Genomic DNA, 27099 nt, shown 5'->3' with positions numbered 1-27099 from the left:
TCTGAATTCTCTCTCAGATTAGATAAATAGTTGGATTTAATGAAATTAAATGTATTATTATGATTGGTTTTCATGCATGTGTGCATTTACCTATAGCCCTTTATGGTGAGGCATTTCTCATGAGTAATGTCCCCTGGCTGCCATAATGAAAATGAAATGTTTTGTGTGTATAAACCTGTTTAAATGTGAAGTAATGCTGGTTAGTCAGTCAGTACACCATTTTGGCCTGAACCAACTCAACCATTATCATCATTATGAGGTTAGCATGTCATTTTAAAGTCAGACTGACATCTCATCTTGTCACCCCTTGTTGGAGTCAAAAATGTTATTGTTTAAAAGGTACAAAATGACAGGAAAAAACACTGGCCATGTAGCAGAAATACTGTTTTTCTGTCTAGACAGGCATGTCTGTTTCTGTGGTTGATTGGCAGCTGCTACCTGGCAGAATCCCAGCAGGGGAAGAAGAGACAAAGTAAACAAACTCGTGCTGTAGGTCATTGGCACACAGTGGTATTGAAGAGTTAAGCACCACCTAAAAAGTTAATTCATTTCCGACGCTACATGTGCCTCTACACATTTGTTTTCAAGTCCCAGTAGGTTGTTTAAGCATAATTCTGGTTTATTTCAACCTGGCATGAATGCCATTAATGTCTGTTGTGATTCTATGGACCATGCTTGCTTTGTACTCTTGTACCTCCATGGTGGAGATTCAGGGAAATGAGGTGTTTCATGAAATATCATAAATCACCACCAAAACCGATGATGTTGCATCAGGACAGGTGCACAACCAAATGGGTTCTCTTTGACATTTGCAGGGTTGTGAATTTGTCCCCTCAGGGACAGATTGTCAACACTGAGTTCTACTGTGTTGTTCTGAGGCACAATCTCATGTCTGAGGAACTAAAGGCACTTTCAGCCCTTTATTTGGTGAATGTCCACAGCGGTGTGAAGCTCCATGAAGATAAGGAAAATCAGTCAGTTGATAATTCAAAAAGTAACAGCTGTTACTACATCAGTTCTGTGTGCGACCCTACGAAATATAATTGTGAGGAAGGCCTTTTCATCGTAGATTGCCGACAAACATCTGCTGGATGTCTTTCCCTCCATAAATACTGAAGCAGTCCTGGACTTTGGTGTTCGTCCCTCCTTCATTGGATTTGTTCTGTAGTTCCAAACAAAAATTAAATGTATTTGTCAGCCATTTTTATAGGCTTTCAAAAATGTCAGTTTTAAAATACTGGCGAAAACTCTCGTACTTGACAAATCAGCATCATTCAATCCTGAATCCTGTAATCCTGAAACTTCATTGATTTTTCTTTGAAGGGCAAAACAATCTAACTTTAATTTCATTCAAACACTGATTCCTCTGATGTAAACACAGGTAGGAACTGAGTTTTTCCAAAGGTTCTTAGTCTCTGCGTGACAAAAGTTTTTACAGTGGAAACAGATCTTTAACAAAGCCACACAGACTCTCTGTGATTCTTGTAGGTTCTCTATCTGGGTAAAAAAAATCTTTTTTGTGTAGGTGAAGCAGACTTTGATGGAGTGTAAATCTAATGACAGACTTCACCCTTACCTGAACTGTTGTCTTTTGTTTGGCTTCTAACAGTGAGACTAATCCTTAATCCATTTAATTGCGTTACGACGTGTACAGCATTCTTGGGAGTATTGTGGAGTGTTGTGCTGTCAGAGAAATTATTTCTTTCATCTGATATTGTTTTTTTTCAAACATGATATGATGAAATAAGTATAATCCAGACTCGTGGCTGCCTCCCTGTGCTGCTGTCCTCTGTGAATCCTGGAAACTACAAAATTGGCTGCTGCTCAGACTTAGATTACTTACAGAATTGAGTACATTCGTGGTTTCCATGTCACCTTAATGAATTATCAGATGTTTCCAGTGTCACGTGACTTAGTTTAACCTTTCCGCCTGCTTATTCAGCTCTCCTCCACGCCTTGCTAGTGTGTACGAGCGAGAAAACACTCCAGGTGTTATAAATGTGGTGGTGCGAATGTGAGAGGGTAAAAAACAGCAGATAGGACTGAAGTGGGTGCTTTAATCACCCCACTCTCCTTCCCTTCCCCACCCTCCTTCCCTGCGGCCCTCCACTCATCTCATTACAGACAGGAGAGGGTGAGAAGTGAGGCCTGTATAGACCTCAGCATTAATTATTGAACCCAATCTTCTTTTACTGTGGCTCCTCCTCCACAGTCTCTGATAACCTTTACATAAAATAGCAGAGGCTAACTCCCAGCCATTATACCTGGTGCTAGGTATAGCAGAGATCTACACAGAGTGGACTGTTTTGGGGATTTAATCATTCACAGAGCGTGCTATCTAATGACTTGTGTGTGTGTGATATGTTTGCCTACACAAGCAGATATATAGTCTGCCCCTATTTGAATTACATTTGAATTGTTCCTCATTGTTCCAGTTGAACTTCAGTGCTAATTAATTCTATTCAGTTTTAAATGGGTGCTGTTGTGGTGAGGTCAGTCTAATAGCTATTAAAACTGCCATTTGATTCTGTGCATTGTCTTTGTCTTGTTGGCTGAGTTCTGCTCTGCTTGCTGTCTCTTGCCATGCCCAGTCAATTTGAATCGCTCAGTTGGAGGCCGGCTAATGGAGGTTGTTGAAGTCAGCGTGGTCGAGGCATCCAGACAACTTGAGGGTGACTTGACTGTGATGCTGAAAATCTCACCGCTATCTCCTTCTGTCCCCTGCCCTTGTCGTCTGTGTGTGTGTGTGTGTGTGTGTGTGTGTGTGTGTGTGTGTGTGTGTGTGTGTGTGTGTGTGTGTGTGTGTGTGTGTGTGTGTGTGTGTGTGTGTGTGTGTGTGTGTGTGTGTGTGTGTGTGTGTGTGTGTGTGTGTGTGTGTGTGTGTGTGTGTGCGCTTCCTGCAGGTTTGAAAAGGCAACATCAGACCTCGACCTCCCAAAGCCTCTCAGCAGAAGAAAGAAGTCGCTGCCAAGATGTTCAGCACCAAAAGGTCAGCACAATGTCACTTTTGATCTATTCTTACAAGCTCATGAAATAAATAAAAAAAGTACAAAAAAAAAAAAATCTGTGGGGCATTTTCAAATGGTTTCTGCTGATAATGGCTGACATTTCTGGTCAGCTAACATTCACAGATCATTCTGGATGAGACGAGACATTGATCTGAATCAACGGTAGATTCTAGGTCACCACGCCATAACATCTTCCTTCACAATGTGTCCAGCTTAGAGTTTGTGAATTATATAATGTGAGACACAATATTTTTCCCCATACACTCTTTTGAAATGATGCTTCCGCTTAACATATCTCTAAATAATTAGACCGAGAACAACTATTTAAAGAAGCCTTCACTGGATGCTTAAGAAACCCAGTTCACAGCGCTGCTTGGTTGTGTGTACATTGTGTATTTTTATTGTGGCTTGTGTTAGTGTAGAGTCTGCGTGAATCATTTATCACTTTGGCTTTTCTGGATGTTGACTGCAAGGTGGAAGTGGTCACGTTGCTGAGCTCGTATCAGTAAGGGGGGTTAGATGGATCAATACAAAATGCTTTTGGTTGTTCGTCATGTGATTTTAATCCTGGGTGGGTCAGGTCACAGCTCGGTTTAGTATTTGAGTAATAATTAATAATGTTAATTAATTTTTTTTGAATTGTAAAAGAACAATGCATCTTGAATCGTTAAGTTCACAATGTTGAGCCTTTAGCTAAATAACCATGGGAGGTCCTGCATGACAGAAAGTGTAACTGTGAACGGTAAAATATACACCCTAATATCAAATGCATTTTGATTGCACAAAATCCATTTAATGACCATTCGCAAAACCCCTCTCCCAGTTTGCGATTGTTAAATCGTAGCTTATAGCAGAAGTGCTAACAATAAGCTTTGGATTTGTTGACACGATGACGAGCATGAGGCTGCAGGAAGAGTAATTCTTTGGCCTTCCTTTCAAAAACACAAGAACAAAAGTTTAAGATAATTTAATATAAAGTGTGCATATGTTTGTGTCCAGCTAACCAGCTCACTACCTTCTTTAGTCATGTAACCTACAGAACTACAAGCCCACTTAACATTTATTAAAGGCTGAGCATTATATTAAAACAACCTTTAAATGAAGCATCACACAGCAGTTCCTTTTTTTTTTTTGTACGCTAGCTGCTACTAATATTAACAGCTCTACAAACACCAGTCAACATCTGACTTATGCTGTCATAAGTTCCTTTTAAAGGCTGGAAACATAAAAAATGTAGCCGGAGGTGGCGTATTTTTGCCCAATTCATGGTGTTAATGGAACATTTAAAATCTGCTAGTGATAGTTGTAATCTTTTCTTGTAAATGCACAGGGGCTGGCTGGAAGGGAAATGCCAAGTTTTGTCTTTTTGTGGAATCACTTGGGACCATTGTTTGAAAAATTACTGCGATTTGGAACTCTGCCCCTTTTTTAATTGAAAACTGCATATGCCCTATGAGCAGCAATCAAGAGGGGTGGGGTTTTGCCAAGTCCATTCATCTGTTGAAGTCTTTGCAGCAAAGTGAAATCTGTTTTTAAATCTTTTCTGAGGACTGAAAAGTCGGCGTGAAGTTTGAGGTATTTTCTGTTTGAGAAAGCAGAAAGCCTGCAGTGCCCACCCATGATGACATTTGTTTTCGTTCTACTTGCTTCCCAAACTGAGACTTGAATTTTCATCGTTCTGTCTGCAATACTTAGGTGATATCGTGCTGCTACTTATGGTATCAGATGTTCACACTTGTCCTTCAAATACGCATATACACACATACACACCGAGCTCTTATCTGAATATAAGTGAAAGGCCGTTGTATTGATGACAGCAGAATCCAGTGAGAGAACTACAAGTTGAGATTAAACCGACATTTACCTCTCAAGTCCTGATTTATATTGACAAAGAAGTTGCCAGTGTGCTGGTCGGATATCGATTCCTCCGACACTTTGATAGTCACACTTTCAAACAAAGGCCACCAAGGTTTGTTTTTGGTATTTATCTATCAGAATGAGATAGTGCTAAAAGTAAAGCACTGTGTTTACAGTAGAACGTTTCTGTTGGCAAGTGAAAATGAGGCTTTGTGTTATAATGTGATTGGGACTGAGTGTTGTCACAATGCTGCATCCATCCACCTGTCTCCTCGCACTGTGATCATCATACTGTGAGTGAGAAGATGAAGCCGAGCTGCCCCTCCATCCTCTGGGAGCTGCGTCAGCACAGTCGATGACACGGATACGATCAAAATGACTGCAATAGGCCGCTATTTTGAAATTCAATGACTGCAAAAGCTCATTCACATTTTTGCTGAAGTTGAAACAAAGCGCTTTTCTCTCGCTAAACTGCTGAACGAGACGTAAAGTGGTTGAGGGAATCTGTGTCTGTCAGAGATTTCTATGTGCTGTTGTGGCTTTATCTGTGGGCTTTTAATAATGGTGCTCTTCTTCTTTTTTCTTCCCTTGAGTCTTCTCCAACAACACTTGCTGTAATTTTAATGCGTGTGTAATTAAAAAAACTTTCATTAAAATGTAATCAGACAAATGTTGTAACATAGTGGTTTACCTTTGATTGGAATGGAATGAGGAGTGTGGACCAGAGGCACAGATCATAAATCCAAAGCATTAGCACTTTGTGCTTCTGGCTTTGTATACTAAAACGGTGTTTCAGTATTATGGAGAAGCTGAGCGCCTCAGTGCCGTGCATATGCACAGCTTGATTGTTTGTGTCTATATGTGCTCATTTACAATGTAACTGGAGCGCAGTAATCTCAGTCTTTCATTCTGGATGAGAACATTTATGCAGTGATGCACCACAGGTTTGATTTTTGGTTACTCATTTCAGCTAAGCCATCTTATACCTCCCTCATCCAGCTCCATCAAAACAAGAGCTGTAATTTCCTTTGAAATGATCTGCAGCTGCTAGGAGCATGTAATGTGAAAATAATAACTTGTACAAATTTTCACCGCAGCTGAAGTAATATATTCATTTAAAAGTTATTTCTGTGTTTCTCACCATTATCGTGGCCATTTCTCTGTCATCATATTTAATGGACATTGTAGCTAGCTCCTTAGCGAACTAGGAAACGACTTTAACTTATCCTGTATGGAGCTTTGATTAGCTGATTGTTTCTCCAGTTGCCGATATCGGTGGGCATGACACCATATCTATTGGAATTTCTGAACAAATCAGAGACATGCATGGCAACGGTACCGCTTCACTTTCTTCCCAACTCGGTATTGTACCAACACTTGTAATACATCTGCCATTCCACTAGAGGACAGCGTGTCAGTAAATTTGGTTTGCCTCATTGAGCCCTCAAAAACCACTGGATTATGGAAAACAAAACCTTGTGGTAAATGACGTGGCTAGGCTTCAGAAAAAAAACATGGTTAGGGTTACAACATTGTTTTAAAGAAATCCACGCCACCTCCCAGACTCAAACTGTGGTCTTGTACGTGCAAGTCCTCGATTTATGCCACAAGACCAGGCAGCAACGAATGTCAAACTTTGGATTGTGAACTGCCATTTTGAGGCCTCGAGTTTGGAAAATCAGCCATCGCCATTTTGGCTGGAGCCAGAATTGACCACATTTGGACGAACTGGGGAGGAGCGAGCGGTGGATCTGACTCGATCTGACCGAGAGGCCCGCCCACCTGAACCTCACTGAACCCCACTCGTGTCAAACCAGGCATGGCAGCAAACATACAGCCTAACATTAATATGGAATTAATTTCAGGATGATCACCATAGAACTGCTCTAGAGTAAATTTAGCAAATTACATTATAATGACTTGTGGAAAAAATATTTTTTTTGGAACCAACCTCAAGTGGCCGTCGGTGGGATTGCACTGCACTTCTGCATTGGCTTCTCTTTTCAGAACCAAAATCTACATCCATTTTTTTGTACTGTCTATGCACCCGACCACCACTTTTCCCTCCCTACGGCTTTTGTATGTCATCACATGACCTTTGTCATGTCACTGCATCTCACAACGCGGCAATGAAAACAGTCACATAGACATGCAACCCTCTAGTGGAGTGGTGAGTGTATTACAGGCTTTGCTGTGACACTGGGCCGTTCTACCACAACTAACAAACAGTCACTTGGTTGCTTCCCTAGTTACTTCAGACGGGCAGGTAAGCGGTCACTAAAATTGTAAACAAAATCTCACTGCAATTTTATCCAAACCCTTATTTAATGAAAATAAAAGTGTCTGTACATCAGTTGTCTGCTATGATCATCCATTGCATTGTAAAATATGTTCCCAATAAGTACAGTGTGTGTGTGTATACTCTCTGTTTTTAGTAGCAACCTTTGCACAGGTTTTTCAGGGTTTGTTCACTGTCTATTTTTTATCTTGTCTTGGATCTGAAAGGTCTCATGCATGGCTCCTGGCTCCAGTTTGATGAGCCAGTGTGGGTGGACAAGGATTGTTGTTACCATGCTTTCAGCTATTTATTCTAAGCTAATCTTCTAGTCATTATTCAAGTCTACATCCTATCAGCGTGGATGCACCTAAAGGTAACAAAACAATTGTGTTTCAGGTCTCAGAAGACAGCAAACATAGTATTGTTCACATAGAGTTGTTTGTAATGCAGTTTTTGTGCTTCTCCAAAACACAACACAGCCTCAGTTTGACCCCAGATTTTTCATTCTAATTCACTTAGCATTGTCATCCTGGGCTGTGGAGGTGTTTGCTTGGATAACTGTCATGAAGTTAAATTCGGCTTCCGTCCTTGGTTGTCAGCCATGTTGGGTCATCAATTCCAGCTTCCTCCCAGCTGTTTTTCAAAACTGTTGGGACAGGAACAGGAAATAACTGTCGATGCCTGCATTAGCTCAGACAGAGATCTCGGAGAGACGACGTGACACGACTGGACCAGTAATTGCTTTTGGTTGGATCGGTAATAAAATTACCGCAATATGAGTTGGATGGCTCAGAGGCAAAATGGGTGAATCGGAAGAGTTTGTCACCAAATCTGTCCCCTTTTTTTCCACATTTTAAGTAAAAGAGCGAACGCTCTGCTGTAGCTTGGCTGGGATGTGTGCTAAACACACTGTGTGGGATGCCACATCGCCTGCCTGGAAGCAGCGTCACTGGATGACTCATGACAAACAATTCCAAACAATAAAGAGCGTAAACACCTTTATTATTACCTTCTACACCACATAATCTCATTATTTCCTCAGTTTGTCCTTGACAAACTCTTGTACTGTGATGATACGGTGTACCTGCATCTTTGTCCTCATTTATACAGCGATCAATATGTCACATCCCCATCATGGTAGTTAAGCATATAACGACACGTTGGTAATTACAGTCCTAACGAAATATCAGATCCGACATTGACCCACCCAAGTATCCTGACCTTCATAAGGAGTAATTGGATATCTGACTGTCTCTAGCTCTGAGCTGTTGATCGACATCAAGGGGCCTTGCACTTGATTACTTATGTATGCGGAGGGAAGAGAATGGTGTCTGGGGAGTACAGTTCATGCTGGGATGTGTTAACCCCCCACAAAGACCTGCTGATCCAATCATGATGAACAGGCTGCCATCCCGACGCCTCACACTGACTCTCCTTGGACCGACCTTGAATGGTGTTGCAACAGTGTGTCTACGACTCAGTGCATGAAAGCCACTTATTCAAAGACATTACGTGTGTTGCACTTTGAGGACTTTTTAATGTAATATACATCAGGTTGGACTGTATGTGATTGGATTAGCTGAATACTAATTGAGTTGTTTTTATATTTAATTATACTGTAGTATGGCCATGGAAAGTAGTAGTTTCTGAGTGGCTGGCAGGTGTCTACTATAATTGAATAACAGGACACCTCAGTAGTCCAAGTCAGCATTTTAACTTGTTTTTGTAAAGCTGTGCACAAGGTACAGGATGCTGAGCTGCAGATAACAGCAGCAACATTACTTCCTCTTTGTGCCACAGTCCTATTTAAAGTCACATCTTCGATTCATACTTTGTTTTTTTCTTGGATCATGGTTACTGGTTAATTATTAAAAAAAACAAATAAAACAAATATTAACAACTTCTGCTTAAATATAGTCAGGCGGGACAATAACATGAGTTTCGAACAAGCCTCAAGGTTAGACATACTTTTTGGAAGAGAAAATAAACTGTCCATCAAAAAAATACATACAGACAGATTTCCTGGTTCAGATTTGAACTGCCACAACACTAAGAAGTATGATACTTTCCAAAGTTGTATATGAACACATTTTCCTTGTGCAAGGAGAGATTTTTACTAATGCTGTGTCCAGATTTACTCTCAGCCTGGTATCATACCAAACTGAGTAATTTACTCATCAGTCCAGTAGAAGATACTGTATCAGTATCAGTTTGCCTTTCCTAGGTGTCAAAATGACATGCACGTATGACCAGGATCAATGAAGAAGGTCTTGTTATGAAAGGCAGGTGGCAAAATACAAAAGTGATAAAGTCCGGGTAGCATGGTAGGTCAGAGGTTGCTGGACAAACCCGGGATGTTTAGCCAGAGAATCAGGTTTCGAGTTCGTGAGAAAGCAAAGTCGATTTCTCTAAAGAATTATTTTTTGAACCATAACTAAGTCGTTTTTTTTAATCCAAAAACCTAACCACCCAGTTTTTGTTGGCTAAACCTAAGGCACCTTTTGTTTCATGCTGAGGCGAGGCAAAACATGACACTGATACAGTATCCTGTAGTAGACTGACAGGCGTATTACACACTTTGAGGTGATGGCAAAATGGGTAGAACTAGTGCTGTGTGAAAATGTGTGCACTTTATAGTGCCTTCAAGAATTTGTACGGCTGCTCAAAAAGTATGAATTTCTGTGAATGTCCTTGAGTGGCCCAGGCAGAGCCCAGACTTGAACCCGATTGAACATCTCTGGAGAGATCTGAAAATGGCTGTGCACCGACACTCTCCATCCAACCTGATGGAGCTTGAGAGGTCCTGCAAAGAAGAATGGGAGAAACTGCCCAAGAATAGGTGCCAAGCTTGTAGCATCATACTCAAAAAGACTTGAGGCTGTAATTGCTGCCAAAGGTGCTTCAACAAAGTATTGAGCAAAGCCTGTGAATACTTATGTACGTGTTATATTTTTGTTCTTTATTTTTAATAGATTTGCAAAAATTTTAAACAAAACTTTTTTCATGTTATCATTATGGGGTATTGTGTGTAGAATTTTGAGGAAAAAAATGAATGTAATCCATTTTGGAATAAGGCTGTAACATAACAACATGTGGAAAAAGTGAAGCGCTGTGAATACTTTGCGGATGCACTGTAACATGGCACCTGTCCCTAATGATGCAAAGATGAGTGTTTAGACGGTCTAGAAATGGGAACCCAAAATACTTCAATTTGACCAAGGTTGTAATTTACTGATATCTTTATATACCTACAATTAATCTTTATTTAATGTGAATCAACTTTGATAACTAGGCATTACTTATCAGTGAGTACATGTGTCTGAGATTAGACATTAATATAAACATTGTTGGATTTGTTCTATTTGATGGATGACAGGAAATAAGGGAGAAAAGATGGGAATTGGGACTAACCAGGGATGTTACTCCCAAGGCGGCCCGGGCCTCCTACATGATGCAGCATGTCATTAATTTGTATTTACCAGATATTGGATTGCGATGGATACATTGCCAGCCTCAAAGTGAGCAATCATAGTGCAGCACACAGCTGATGTGATTACTATTAAGATACTTCATTAGTACAGCTATGTTGGAGGTTAACAGCAAAAAAATAAAAAATAAAGTTAACCTGTGTTAAAATCAAAATCAAAGGGAACTGTCAGGTTTTCGGTGTAAGTTCCGAATTGATAAAAGAAAGTTTTTCTCTCCAAAATTTCTGTTTGGCTCTGATGTTGAGCAATCAAACAGGGAGTAATCTATCACAGAAGAAGCCGAGACAGACAAAAGCATCAGAAGATCAGAACGCAGAAATATGTCATCTTTTAAGTGAGAGTGAAAACTTCTCAAGTGGGAAAACTGAGTAAGAACTCAGTCTGACAATAAAAGGAAACTGCACTCTTAAGAGATGTAGGAAATCACAAAGTCATGTGAAGCAGATGAGGTAGACTGCAGTCAAACTAAATACACTCTGTGGGGTCTGTTGGAGCCTAATGAGTGGGGAGAACACACCCGGAGTGGATGACAGGCTGGTACGGAGCCCTGCAAGAATAATGGGGATCTAATCAGTCACTTGGCTGGAGAAGTCCAAGTTGGTCTGTACTTGCACTGCTTCAGTTTAACAATGCAGACGGCAGCAGCATTTTGATCAGGCAGCCTCTGAAGTGGCAGGTCCTGGCTGTAGGAAGTGACAGCGTCAGTAATAGAGCCGGAGGACTGCTAAACTCTGCAGGAAAGTGATTAGGAGCGGGCTTTCTGCTGACACAGGGAACAGAGAGGTATCAAATGTCAAGGGACACATTAATTATACTGTTTCTTGGTGGTCTTATGCAAAGTAAGACTGGATGAATATGGAGGAATTGTGAGTGTCACTGAATGTGCCTGTTCACATGTTCTCAGATATGCTGACTGTGATAGAAAAGCCCTGAGTACACATCAGGGGCTAAATTAATTGACTTCTGCTATTAAATGTCACTGAGTGCTATTTATCTTCCGCATTGCCTTGTTCGCACAAGTCACTCTCTTTGTATAATAAGAGCATTGTTCAGCCTAACTTCTCTTATTGACTGAAGGCAGCAAGTAATCTGACTGACTCGACCACTCTATTAATTTTGCATGCTGTTTAAAGGGAATTTGTGACTTTGGATTGGAGATGAACACAGTGTAGGTCGATGATCAGTGTCCAGAGATAAAATCACAGCCCCTATGACATGCAGATGACCAGCTGAACGTTACAGCGGCCGGACTGAACGGCATCACAGTCTGTCTATTATGTGGTCAAGATGACACCTTTTGTTGTATTTGATAGGATGAGGCAAGCTTACAGCTGACTGCGGTTAGTTACTACTAAAATCCTGCCTGCCCGCATTTGCCACACAAAGCAACTGCCATGACAACAGCAGATGTATGTTGTGGCTCTCTGGAACACATGGCCTCGGTCCGTTTGGAGTGCACTCCAGGTACATTGAGGACAGAGTGTGTTCGCCTGCTTGGAGGCCCTGGCCTTTTTTCAGTCAGTAGTTTTGGGGAAAAGTGTCCTCCACGCAAGTATCGCCACGGACATATTTTGTGTTTTCATCATATGTGTGTGTTGGTGCTAGCCTGGCTCGGCCGGACTGCTGCTCAGACATTCAGGCTTCGCTGTGATTAAAGTCTGGAAACTGTGTTTGCATTGAAGGTGGCTGAGCCTCTGTGAAGGGCAGACCAATCAGCAGCCAGTGGGCAGGACAAAGCATGAGGATGTTGAAGTAGTTCCAACAATGGCGGCAATGCTTTCAGTGCACAGCATACAGTGTAAGGTGGTCAATGCTGATTGGGTAAAGGCTGCGCCAATAGTTTCAAAACTAACCCAAGGGCTACAGCCACTGGGATGCAACAACTGGAAACAATCTTCAGTTTAGTGTCATCAGACCCATATGTTCACAAAGTGAATTCAGATCTGGTAATGCCAGACTAGGTGGGGTTGGGTGGAGAAAAAAAACCCTGGATGTTTCAAAAGAGAGGTATAGAACTGCAAAATATGCAGCATTCATTTCAAGCAGGAGAACATGTATTTTTACTCTACCCTAGCTTTCAGCAAATGTCACATTCATTACCAACTGCCATAAAATTAAATTACAACTTAGAGGCATCAACTTGACCTTCAGTACCCACCTATTTAGCACTGCACTTCAGCATTAGGACCCAAATACCCCTGAAAATATGGGCCCATACAGCATGTGCATTAGTGTCCTTCTCAGTCGAACCTTCAGAGAGAATGTGAGTCCGAGACTCCCGCTGGCTGAACCAGCTCACTTCCTGTTGGCTCCTCACACGCACGAATGGAATAAAATGAAATAAGTTGGCTATTCTAGACTTTTCTAAATATTATCGAACTGACTGGATCAGATTTTTATTAAATCGAGTCATTTTAGAGGAGAAATGTGGAGAAAAATGCTTTGAGGGCATCAGGTGGAACTAGTTAGGAATAAAACATTGTTATGACCTGAAGTTGTCACGGTGAACATGCAAGCAAAGAGCTCCACATGTAGCAGACACAGAGTAACGTGAATTGGGATTGTTCTGGGTCGTGTTTCTGACCACATCAGTGGTTCGTGGTTCCAGGATGTTCGCCAGCTTGTTGCTGATTTAGCTGTTTAGCGCCCAGTCGCCATAGTAGCATAGCTCTTGATTTATTTTTTATTTATTTATTTATTTATTTATTTTTTTATCATAAGAGGTAATTCTGTAGGAGTTTGTCTCTGAGTTAGACCTTTTACATCACACACAGTCATGTGATCCGCTGTAAATACAAAGAGATTAATAGGTGCAGCTTTAAACATGTAGTTTAATGTCTTTATTTCAGATTTGAATGGAGACATCATGTTGTTTTCATGCTTCTAAAACTGCATTTGTGTGTCCCAGAAATGCCAAGTACCATCCCCTGAGATTAGACAAGTCATTGTTCAGTTTTGTAGCTTTTTGTTGTTGTTTATTGCTGTCAACTTTGAGAAACCTGGGTAACATGTCACAACAACAACACATAGAAACATTACAAAATTAGTAGAAGTAGTTTTCGAGTACATTTTCTCTTTGAGGCCCAAAGTGTGTTATTTGTCCCACCCTCCTCCTCCATCATCGCACCTGTCAGTCATGTTGATGAGCTGTCGGACGTCCACTTCTAACTGGAGGCTGTAAATCAGCTCGATAAAAGGAAACAACCGAAATGCCCGGTATTTTTTTTAACATGTCCACATGGTCACATGTTTTTTGTTGCTTTTTCCTGATGTTGCTGTGACCTTTCTGTGACTGACAGCTGAACGGCAGTGGCGAATGCATATATGCATATATGCACATATGATATAAAACACAAGCCAATAGTTATTGTTAGTTTAGAGTCGGTGCTTGTTGTAGCGTTACTGGAAAGGGGTGTTTTACTTTGCTGCGGGCGCAGAGGTAAGAAACGGCTCAAGTTATCCTCAGGAGTCTTAATCAGTCGAAATGTATTGCCTCGCATATCAGATCAATGTACAGAGGTTGAATGTCACCCAGTGAAATTGGTGAAAGCGAGCCTGCAGGCCATGGGCACCAGCTAATGAAATTTTGATGCAGCTTTATTTAGAACTATATTTTACAGGATTACGTTCCAGGCTCCGTTTCCAACTTCAAAGGCGAGCTTTCACCACTGCTGGGGGTAGCTTCACCAATCCCCATAATGGGAAGGTTCCTCACAGTTTTGCGCTTGGGTCAATCACCCTCTCCCCCTCCTCCTCTTCCTCCTCCTCCTCCTCATTCCCAAATCTTCCAACATTCACAAGGCTTTCAAGTGATCACTTTTAATCTGGCTTCATTTTTCATCCGTTTCCCACTTCGCTCTTTTAATCCATGAAGGGAGATATGCAGCAGGTTTGTGTGTGGCTCTCTCGATTTTAGATTAGATTAATGCTTTCATCACTTGTGGGCAGATGAGAGATAGAGTGACACATGAGGTGGGGGGGAGGGGTGGCTGTTATAGAACTGTCGTCTCTCCATAGAAATGTTTCTGGACTGATGACAGCTTTATGTACACTGTGTTTGTTTAATTATGTAAAAATTTCTGCTGCTATAATGCATTCATATCCTGGAGCTAATGTTAACGCATCTCACTGGTGTCTCCATGTGTTGAGTGCACATAGAAGGAAGATAGATCACCATTTCAATTCTTAATTTTGATGGATTGTTTTTTCTGTGTTTTCATCAGCAGGGATTTCTTTTGCATTGCGTCAAATGTTCCCTATTTCTCCCTAAGCTCCATCAACAAATGAAAAATGACTTCAAGTGACAGACTTCACGGGAAGGGGAGGTTAGAACATTGATGTATGTATGTAAATAAGTCTATCACGTGGAAGAGACACAGGAGTAAAATACAGTGAAGACCATTTTTTTTTAGGAAAGAACAAAAATGTGTCAACCCATTGTGGAAACCCCATGATGCTTGTACCATTTTGCTGTTTGCTGTTTGACAGTCAAAAGCTCCCATGATACTTTACATGCAAATTAAATGCAGCAAAAGCTGTATAATAAAGCAATCAAGGCCAGGAAAACATCAGCAGAAAATCCCTGTCACTAACCAATAGAACACCTTCAATAGGAGCCTTAAAAGGTTACTGACATTTCCCTCTTTCCAGACTTAATGCAGAACTAACCAGCTACTGACTGTAGCTTGGTATTGAATCGATAAACATGACAATGGTGTCAATCGTGTTGGAAACTTTCCAAGAAAGCAATTAGGTGTGTTCCCCAAAATGTCGTTGAAAAAATACATAATTATCTATTTACTCTGGAGATTATTGTCTCAATTTAATTCATAAATTCTTTATAAATTAAGAGAGATTAAGGAAAAATGGCCATTGCAATATTACAAAGGTCAAGGTGACGTCTTTAAAAGGCTTGTTTTGTCCAGCCAGCAATCTTAAACTATGCATTCACCGATATCAGTATTGGATCCAATGTTGTGTTCATGTCCTTGTATTTGTAATCGTAGAACTCATCTGATACAACACAACTGATACTCCTTCATGTTAACCTCGTTGTAGTTGAGCAGGGAGGCAGAAGAGGAGAAATGTCGGCACTACAGGGATGTTTTAAGATAAGTGACATCAACAAAAGCAAAGTCAATACGAGGGAATAACTGCTCACTTAACATTAGTACTTTGATTAAACTCTAAAAGACCCTGCTAAAGAACAATGCAGAGTTCAAGGAGTTTGCGAATGCGGAGGTACATTATGAAAGAGCACATTACACCCTTTTTGCAGGCTGCAGCAGAATGTTTCAGTGTTCAGCCTAATTGAGCCAGTCCCTGGGACATGATGCATATCCATGTTGCATTCAAGTACAGTCAACCTGGCCCTCTGGCCCAATCCTTCCCCAGTGCGCCCCCTCTCTCCTGCTGCTCCTCCCTTTCATTCCCTCTTGTCATCGCTCCTGCTGGACGGATGGTTTGCAGCTAAGTTAGGTGCAGCCGCTGGTGCCCCGGGGAGACCGCTGACCTGGGGTGAAAGCTGAAGAGAGTCAAATTAACGTTTTATTTCATTACTGGCATTGAAACAGCAGCAGCAGTGGCAGCAGTTCTCAATGTCAACCAGAGGGTAAAGGCTGCTCAACCAGGGGGAAACAACAACAACAACATCAAAAGCACCATCACACATGCAAGAAGTTCATACAAGTTTATATTGTTAGTACCGGAAACAGAGCTGGTGTTTATTTTAAAATGTCTGTATTTTGGACTATAGGAGTTATTTGTAATGCCTGCAGCAGCTCCCCTCTTCCTCTCTCTATCTCTTAGGGTATAGTATTATGTCACACAAACAGATTGGACCAGCAGCAGAAAGAACACCTCTGGGTGGTTGGATGTGTTTGTTAAGCATAGTAAGTTACTGTGGGGAGAATGCCAGAGAAAATAAAATAAATAAATAAAAAAAACGCTACAGCTTCAAAGATACTGTGCTTCTGTAACTACGCCGTCTTTCAATGACTGGTCTTTTCTCCCTGTGGCTCAGATTATTCCATATCTTATATAAAGACAGATTAAGGAAAAATAAATAAATAAAAACAGTGCATCCATACAAAATGGCTTCAAACAGCAAGCAGTTAAGAGTCAGATTTGCAGCTTGTACGGCTATCTCCCACTCCCAGTGCATTTAACTGAATTTGCTGACTGCTTTGACATTTTTTGATCATAGAAAAGTGCAGTGGGTGAATTTATTGTCACAGGGCCTCTGCTGTTTTGATGAATGCGTACTGAGCTCATCCTTATCTGGCAGGAAGCATTAAAACATGAATGATCTCATTTGTTTTTCTGCCTTTTCTGAAACTGACAGACCAACAATTGCATCACAGTAAGGACAGCGACATGGCTTAGGGTGACCAAAATCAAAGTGACTCGAATGGCGGTATTATAGGATGAAGAAGGATATAAAAGAAATGTAGGAATCATCTGAACAGAAATGAATGTGCACATGGAAATTACATATTGTAACTTTCAAATGCACTGGGGTAATGGGGGGTAATTTGACAGCAAATGTCTCAATTGAAAATTAGAACATCATACAGTAGTGAGATACGATCTGTTTTGAGGTTGTTGTTTTTTTTTAACTATGGGCCTCATGCAAGAACCCCTCATCAGAAATGCTTGTAAACGCATGCATGAATTTGTAAAAAAAAAATCAACCAAACTGAATGCTTGACGCTCAAAGTATTCGCATTTTCACAGACCCTTGGCTAAAGCTGGTTTCAAAAATTAGATACTTTTTCCTTGTGTCTCTCCCATAGAAGTAGCTGTGTAGGAAAATGCCTTGTCAATTGGTACAACATTTTAAAGCTTACGCTACATTTACTTTAACCTATTTGCGCAGGAACAGTAGCATTCACCATGTGTTACCACCTCTAGGTAGGTAAAATCACCCGGTTTTAATTTAGGTAAAATATTGGAATGCCTTATTTTACTTTTTGCAAACTTGCAAAACTTTGGCCACACACCTATAAAAGTTGTGTGAACTTTAGGCCTCTCAGTGTACAGCCAGCTAGTTTTATACTGATAATATATGAGGCATTTAGAGGACCTCTGTTAATTGTTGATACATAAAACAACCTTGGTTACACTGTCCCCCTTAATCTGCATAAAAATGAATGATTTGTATCATAATGTGGAATGTAACTTTCTTTTTTTATATGAATTTGGTATACAGAAAAGTATTTTTCAGGAACCGGCATCAAAGTCAAGGTATCAGTACAGGTATTGAAAATGTTTTAAATGATAAAATATCATGAAGTGTCGACACACAGTATCAAGGTGCTGCTGCCGGTCACTGCTGTGCAGACTGTGGTTGCAGATGACATCACCACGCAAGAAGTCAACGGCCATTTCTGAGATATTTAGGCTTCACTTTCGTGCAAAGGAAGTTGGTGATTTATATACCCTGCATGGCCCATAATAATATCACTTGAAGTCACATGATGTAGATTCAACCCGTTTGATGTGATTGAATAACAGCTAGTGGTGTTGTTGGTCACCCTTCTTATTGGCTGGATTTTCAAGTGTATTGGTCTCACAGCGCTCCTAAAAACTAAAAGCCAAGACAAGCTTTACTTCATTGCGAGGCTCCCAATCTGACATTAACTGTGATGGCTTTGCAACAGATGGCAGAGTAAATGTTTTATGTCATCATTCAAGTTAATATCTTAAAATATTAAAAGCACTAAAAAGGTCCTATAGTAGAAGCAGTGCTAGAGGATGGATCCTCACGCAAAACTAAATGAGATAGGTTGAAAATGGAGTGAATGAATCATCATAAAGCTGACACATTGCTGTCATGGCCACCCTGTGTGGCTCTTTAGCCGATTGTCAGAGAAAATGTAATGTCAAATAGAAAGCTGTTACGAATGTCAAAAAGAACACTAAAGGTACAATCCTCTTGACTTAACAAGCCCTTCAGCCTCCTACCACACACACTATCTCGCCCAGTTACAGAGTAGGTATAAAAGAAGGGTTTGACAGGCATTGGAAGAGATGTGCAGGAATAAGAGCTTTGTTGTAATACCTTCGCACGCCATGAAAACGTCTCAAAGGCAAGAAGGTGTCAGTTGTACTCATTTTATACCGGGTTCACAGGAAAGTAGCAGCATCAACGACACACCAGTGTTCGTCAGCCTCCTACATGGGGCCGGCTGCTTGCTCCACTTACTCCTCTGTGTAGATTTTTCTTTTCAATCTTTCCCTTCTGCAGCTTTAAGGTACTGCAGCTATGGCAGCTATAGAGGAAAGATAAGCTATAGATATTGTAGCAGGGGCTCTAGTTTGTCTAAATTTGTGACAAACTACAGCACAAATCTAAAAGAAACCTGTGTTTTTGTTAAGGAGAAATACTCCGCTGGGCATTTATTTGAGATAAACATTATAGAGTACACTTAGTTAGGAGGGAAATTGTTCAAATTATTAGCTCTAAATAGAAATACGCAAAATACAGATTTTGTTGGATGAAAAGATTGATGCCACGTCTGCAATTTGCTTAACTACCAGAGCGTGCCTATGAAGTGGCATGCACTGTTATGTTGTGGATTTGTTTATAAGGTTGTGTAACTACTATTACTACAGTGGCATCTTTAACAATTAACAATCATCAATAATGTATATTTCCATCAATTTAATTGAATAAAATCAACAATACAATCGTGCTATTTTCAAAAGGTGTTGGTAATTACTCATTGAAAGTGCTATTGTCCAATTTCACCTGTGCATTTCTGTATACTAAACATGAAGCCATAGCCAGTAGCAACTTAGCTAACTTTATTGCTAACTTAGCAGCTAATGTTAACTTTGTGTTTTCCCTATAGACATCAATCTTCTTGTCTGAATCTTGATATTCACCAAAATGTACAACAATTCCTTTATAAACTTGGTATTATCAAATAGCTTAGGCTTGCCTGGCTCGGCAAGACTGCAGTTCACTGCTTCAGTTTTCTTTTCTGTGATTATAGTTTGGAAACCCTGTTCGCATTATGGTTTGCTCAGCAAGGACGGACCAGTCAGCGACCAGTGTCAGTAGCTAAATACGATGACGTTGAAGTCATCTTTTTTTCTAAATGTATTTTCAGCGGTGGTAGTGTCTCGGCGTATATGGTGCTCAATGTTGATTGGTTAAAAGCTCATCCAATACTTTCAAAATTACCCCGATGTGTACGTCCATTGGGATATAACTACTGGAAATACTTCCCAATGGAGTGTAGCCAGACTATGTATTCACAATGTATATTTGGGTGTTGGAACATCAAGATTAGAAGAGGCAATATATTTACCGAACAGCCAACAGAAGGTTCAATCAACTAATCAGAGACCTGCAGTAAAAAGAAAGAAAAGAAACAGCTGTTGCCAACTGCTGTCGGAGGCACCAACACAGTGTGGCCCGATGTTTTAATTCCCTCAGTACTTTGTGATGTATGCACTCTAGAAAAACTGCATGGTTATGAAATAATTTTTGCCCCCAAAACATACACACACACAAACACACGCATATATGCTCATCCAGATAGCTCCTCTTTTCAAGTTCCACCGAAGCGTCTCTAAATGATTTCCGACAAATCTACCCAGTGGTACAGAGGCATCTTAAAATAAACTGCCCTTTTCCCTCCATCTCCTCCTGACTGCTCCTGAATTCAGATCACATCTCCCTCCCCTCTTCCTGAGCTCTGCTGCCTAAGGTTGGGACTATGACTCATCATAAAGGAAGGAGAGAGTTAGATAATGTGGTGGCACACTGAACACTATGCACATGGCATGCAGAGAAAGAAATATTATGTTAGAGCAAAGACATAAGGTCAATAACTGAGTGTATGTTATGGGAATGCACATAATCATACTAATGAGGCTGTGCACAGTGGGATTCAATGGTGTGGAGAAACAGCCAGACTGGAGGCAGGTTTATTGAATAAATCAGAAAATAATTATTTATTACGTTATTGTTTATTATTTACTACATTTGTGTACATTCTGTTCTTAGAATATAAAGGTTAATAATCCAGGTGTCAAGTTAATACATTATAACGGTAGTTTATGAATGACGTAATACATTATATATTTATTCAGTCTTAATTGTCAGTGTTCAGCAGAATAAAGTAAATTATCATTAAGTAGAGGATATAAAGTCGAAAATAAAAAATATATATTTACATGTAAGAAATAAAACCAGATTAGAATAGAAGAGGGAACTTTTCACTGTGACGGAACCCGCTTTGTTAAATTGTATATATGAAGGAAATGTTGTTTTATCATTATTAAAAGAAGATGAATACATGTTCTGTCCTTCAGTAATGCTAATCTGTTGCTCCTCCATCTCCTTCAAAAGCACTATTAAGATTGATTTAGTTTAGGTAATTTACTGCAATCAAGATCAAATGTACTGAATGTGTCTCATTAGATTTTGATGTTATACAGTTCATAGTGCATACCTTACTGCAGTGCACTGTAAATAGGCATGAAATACCTCAAATAAATCATGTAAGTGGAGACTTCCCCCAGTATTTCCCAGTTGTCAAAGCAAATCTTCAAATTGGCGAGCTGTAATGCTGTAAAATAGAAGCTATTTGCAAGCTCTGGTACAACTGTATCAGAGCGAAGAAAATTTGACATCCATCAAACATGAACTGGTTGTAAACGAATTCCCAGCTCTGTTCTATGTGTACTTTGTGAATTGCACATTGTTCTCCTGTGCATTCTTTTCAAGTCGTTAAAAATGAATCTGCTTGTATTATGTTCATGGCTTTCTTTCCCAGTTTCATAAATCCTGGCTTTAACCTCACACTGCAGCTTTGTCTACCTCGGGGTATTACAGTCATGTGGATTGTATGTATGGGGCGTTATGTGTATATATGTGTATCCAGTCCAACATCATAGCAGATGCAAACTCTTAAATCTAATTCTAATCAAACGTGATTCACTCTCCTGATCTGAGCTCTGCAGCCTGATTGCAGCTGCTGATGTGTTTACAGTCTAACAGTGCTGATTAAGTGCTATGAAGGTTGTTCTCCAGCAGCTGCAGCTAAATTAAAGTGGGAAGGTGAGATGGGGCCTGTCATAACCAGCTTCAGCATCTCACACATGGGAGAAAAATGTGCCATAGTCAGCAGAAACCTGCCTGCTCACCTGTTAGATTTAAAGTAAATTAGCACCATTGTTTGAAATGGCTGAAATGAGAGAAATGCCCAGGATTCCCCCTGTAGTTTAACTAATGTTGGCAACCCTACATTTTACCACATGCCAAAGTGGTGTGCATGTGGCTGTATTAAGATAGATGCTGTTTATTTAGAAATATTAAACTGTCTGATGAAGCCTAAGTTTAAACCTTCAATTACAGGTTTCTTTGGCCACTTTTGTCAGAAAGGAGTAATGAACATAGTATTGTCTTATCATTTCAACTTGTCGTCTGGCAGTTATGGTTTCTTAGTAGGTATCTTTCAGTAGCAAAGTAACATATGATTTCTTTGCAGTTCTATTTTTGACCACTTGTTCTAGTATTGACTGTCTTTTAGCTCAGTTTTTGGCCTCTAGCATCAACATCTGGCTCTTTAGCTGCTAAATGCTCCTGTATCTTCACCAAATAGGGGATAATTTGGTCTCCTTGAACATTCAGGTTGTTCTTTGGGATTTTTCGCTGAAAATAGATGTTTGTTGTGGCCATATGAGACGCTATGAGAGCAGTGAGAGTGAATCAGAACAGTAAAGCTGTGGACTGGATGTCAAAACCAGGGTTTGAATTGTGAAAAGATTCAGGGATGGTCTGATGCCCCAAATTCAGACTTTGACACCCCCCGCCCCAAAAATGTTTATGTAAAGAGTTGGACAGTGGGCCATGCTGAGGGTGGAAATATGACATTAACCTGAGTTTGTGACATCACAAATATTCAGAAATCTAAATGGCTCATCAGAACAGCCGAGTAGCTGAATACAGTCTGTAGGTATTTCTCTGGGAACTGGGAGTTTTAACACTTTAACAGTATTTATATAGTACCTAGACTTTCTAATCAACAAAGAATTTATAGAATATGGAACCATTAAAGTAAATTCCATATATGTAACATGAGAATAGAAAGCTTAACATGCATTGCAACAATAATAAGTCAAATATAGAGTTACTGAATAGCACTCATACAACATAATGTTTTAATATTTTGACATTAGTCAGTGATTTAAAGTTTTGTTTTTTTTATGCTAGCCTTTTAAATAAAATAAGATATACAGAACATTTTAGCTAAAAAAAATACTTACTGCTATTGCTGTATACACTGCAGCTCCCCTGGAGGGAAATGTACACTGACTAAATCTGTGAATTTGTGAAATTCCTCCTGATGGCCGAGGTTACACACAAGCTTTCCAGCATCATATATTCATTTTCACTCTGTTTGGCTTGTGAAATTGTGACATCCATATTTGATGCCCTGCTCGTGTTTTTCTGGGAGCGTGCTCTCTCTCAGACACACATGCCGGCTGCCCTGCCATGCAAATCATCCGTTTCTGATACGATCTCCATGTGGGCCCTGACAAACGTTCTCTGTGGATGTGACAGTGTGCCACTGAGAAATCCATGAATCCCATTCAAACTACATGAAAAGCCACGATTGGGTTTCTAGCACCAGTTAAGGGAGGAATTAAATTGTCTATGTGGCAGCGTAGCTTTACAAATCATTATGCCTGATGGCCTACAAAGACCCGTACTGTCATTGTCTGCATAAATGGAGCATCACTGACTAATGTTGGCTTTTGACAGGTTAAAAGCGAGTGAAAATCAGTGCTGTATGGACATGAATGTTCAATTATAAGGGCCATGATACTGCCTCCCTTTTCTTTAAATACCCACATACCCCCAGCTGTAATGAGCTTTGATCTTGTTGGGGACATGTTGGTATTGATACACAATAACAGATTGCATCCATCCAGAGAAGAAAGCTGCCCTAAACTTTAATGATGCTGAGAAAATGGAGAGGTCAGACCAGGCTGTCTGCTCACTTTTCTAATGAGCCGACCAAAACAGAGGCTTTGTCTTGAGGAACAGAATCGTTCAGTCTCCTCTTTTACGTCTGTTGTTTTGTTATATTGCAGGCTGCCCTCACCCCTGTGAAAAACTGTGTATCAGATGTTTTGAGGGTTTGAATTATGTGTTTGTTTGTTGGATCCATTTTTATTGTTTGTTGTTGATGTGTTCACAGGAACAGTCCTGTCGTTTACCTTGTAATGCGATTTGATAAAATCAGATGAAATGACACCACAAAGTAATAGCAACATAGACAGATTCCTTTTTTTGTATAATAACCATTTTTCACTCATTACTTTTGCAATTTATTCAGTTTAAGGCACAAAAACAACTCAGAAACTCTCATCATCTCATTGTTTTGGGTGGCTGTATATTTGGTTGGTGCCTGTGCGCATCTCACTGATAATACTTGGAAACCCATGAAAAGGAAATTTGGGGTATCTGAACGTTACACCAGTAATTGCTTCTATAATCGCTCCAACTCTTCTCTGAAGGCTTTCCACGAAATGTTGCTTTCAGGAATTTGCTCCCATTCAGACCTAAGAACATTAGTGCAGTCATCTTCCTCCCAAAGATGTTCATTCAGTTGGTTTAAGGTCTGGTAGCCTGGTTCTGGACCTCTGAATCGCCACCTACATCAAGCAAGTCAAACAGGTGTTGTGCCCATTGATGGCAGTTACTGGCAGCTGGAGAAAGAATCAACCAATCAGAGCTCTGTTGATGAGATGAAGCATTAGGGCATCATCTTCCTGCTTATGGTAGGTTATTGAGCAACTCAGAAGTGGGAATGTCCACGCCTATAAAATACACCTAAACACCTCTTGGACTGGAAATATCCTTCCAGGAAAGCGGGTGGTTTCTGAGAGAAGTAGGTTTGACGTCACTTAACATGGCAGCGTTTGTAATGGAAGGAAGAAACGTACTTGCTCCAAAAATAAGGTGAAATAGACCAACTTGATGCATCAAGTTGATCTATTTCACCTTATTTACTAAAAACGGAAGTAAATCAAAACAGAATTTCCCATTATCTGGCTGCTTATGAACACACCAGTAGTGTGCAAATAATATTAACCTTCTGACTTCTATTTTGTCCCTGTGTTGGTTCATGGCGAGGATGACAAGGTTGTTCTTCGTTTTGCTGTATTCGGACTGCAGAAACGGAGTTTTTGCTGGTGGCAGCCATGTGGCCAGTTTGTGAACACTCTCGTCTAAAATACCATTCTTTGTCGTAGCCTTGCGCTTTGCCACAATTGCAACTGCTCAACCCAAATTAGGGGGGGAAATGTGCTCCACACTAAATGTATGCAAATGCAGGGGGGGTCCACATTCTTCTGGTCAGGTAGCATACAGGCATCCATTGTAAACATCTTGTATAATAAAGATGGAGTCATGGTATGAGCGGTGCATGTCTCAGTTACACTTACATAATTGAAAAGTGACTCTATCCTGTCACTACGCCGCCCCCCACCCAAACACACACACACACACACACACACACACACACGCATCAGTGTTTCACTGATAGTGGCTTTAACAAGGCCTGATAAATGATGTGTTCTGTGACCCTACAGAGGGGTGCAGGAGGCAGATGCTGAAGGCAGTGCAGTGAAAACCAACAAGCATTTTAAGACTGCTGCTGTTAAAGGAGCATTTTACCTTAAAGTTGATGTATTATGGAACAGCTGCGAAGTTGTTCTCAGTGTTACCATCCAAAGGACACTGGGTCCAGCTTTTGTTGTTGAGGCTCTCTGATGTATAAGTTGTATTAAATAATGGAAAGAGAAGACGTGAGCAAAATAAGAAGTCAAGATTAATTTGATTCAGAAGGGTGGAGTACTTTGGAGTATGAATGTGGGAAAGCAGGATGTCATCAGTTAATCCTCTCTCCAGCTTCGCAGCATGAAAGCGGCCTGCAGCTGCCTATCCAGAGGTCCTCTTGTGTTGCCATATGTTTGTATAGAAGGTCACAGGTGACAACTGCAGCCACAGCCAGCCCTGCCTAATGTGACGGGAGGAAATATTTTGCTTTTGAGAACCCACCTGTGAAGAAGAGCACTTATTTTTTTGCCAATTAACTTTTTGCACCTCCTTCTCTAGATGTGTTAACCTGACCTGGTCTGGGCGTTTGTTTGGATGCATGTGGGTTTGTAGTACGCTTCCTTTTAATGCTCCTTCTTTTTCTTCTCCTTCTTTTCTCTTTTGCGGGCGGAGCATTAGCGCCACCAACTGTCTCTGTTGATGTGATGTATCTTCCACTGTGCAGTGGATTGTGGGTCAGGACCGTCATAGAAACATGCTGGCCTGCATACTGTAAAACACAACCGGATGTAGTAGGACATCTGGGTACTTTTGCCATTCTGAATTAACATACTATGTATTGGGACATACTAAATCTTTTTCTGGCATACTGAATAGTATGCTAGTATGGATATTGGAACGCAGGGTGACATCTATTTGGCCTTCAGGAAGTAGGGGTGTCGAAATCAACACATGGCATCTTGGAGTATCTACAGCATGTTTCTGATTGGCTCAGTGGGGAGTTCCTTGTTAATGAGAGATACATTTATTAATACAATTTGTAATGGAGTGAAGGGATTGCTAAAAATCAGTTGTAGGAAACACTTCTGCTGCTCCTTCACAATAAAATCTACACACCGAAAGACATTTGTGTTCATCAATATTTTGTCATTTCTCTCCGATCAAATCGTGTAAAACTGATGGACATGTATGTGCAGGCAGGATTAACCCCGATATGCCACGCAGCACAAGGAAATAAAATGAGCACGCTCTTCGCTTCCTCTGGAGTTCTGTTAGATTATGTTAAAGCCGCTGCTGCCAGGACAGATGGCTCTGTTGTCGTTGGAGACAGCTTGTGACTGCGGGTCGTGGTCTCGCTGTATGAAAGTAGTGTGCTCCTCGCCATCCATCTCGGGGTCGTCCCGCGGTCAGTGTCGTGCAAGCAGCGGAAAGATGCAAGACTGGAGCAGCCATGACCCGTACCTGTCAACCTGTCACAAAGAGAAACTATCAAAGCTAATACTGCGAGATTAGGCTTGCATCAGCTCTTTATCAAAGGATCGAGATAACACCAGAAGTTTTGCTGATGGGAAATTAAAATGCTTTGGGAGTATGATCTCACAAGAGGTGCTGGTTTTCTTACATTATATAAGAGGAAACTCTCTCAGGTTAACTTGTATTGTTTTTCTAATTTATACCACGGTCATGCTGTTACAAGGGTTCAGGAAAACAATGTTTTGTTAGTATCAAGAAAACTAAATTCACACATTCTGATGGATATTGTTGGCATTATATTGGTGGTAATTACAAAAATATAATACCATAACACATTAGACAATTCATAGATTGTTTATTTTTTCACAAAGAAGTCAAAGCCTCAAACAGTCAGACGCTATGAAGAGTCTA

General features: G+C 40.5%; 1 protein-coding gene across 1 annotated transcript in view; it reads left to right on the top strand.

The window, feature by feature from the left end:
- oxr1a (oxidation resistance 1a) overlaps nt 1-27099 on the top strand; it is a 169876-nt gene that overhangs the window by 11550 nt on the left and 131227 nt on the right. Inside the window, exon 2 of the mRNA XM_069702116.1 lies at nt 2904-2989. Within this exon, the coding sequence (XP_069558217.1) occupies nt 2973-2989 (17 nt within the window). The 5' untranslated portion in view covers nt 2904-2972. The remainder of the gene's footprint in view (nt 1-2903; nt 2990-27099) is intronic.

Source organism: Brachyistius frenatus, unplaced genomic scaffold (genome assembly GCF_029030835.1).
Source record: "Brachyistius frenatus isolate BFR_SWC_R1_liver_20210118 unplaced genomic scaffold, ASM2903083v1 Contig_40, whole genome shotgun sequence".
NCBI lineage: Eukaryota > Metazoa > Chordata > Actinopteri > Embiotocidae > Brachyistius > Brachyistius frenatus.
The sequence above is the reverse complement of the archived record's forward strand: the minus strand, read 5'-3'. Positions and strand labels throughout refer to the sequence as shown.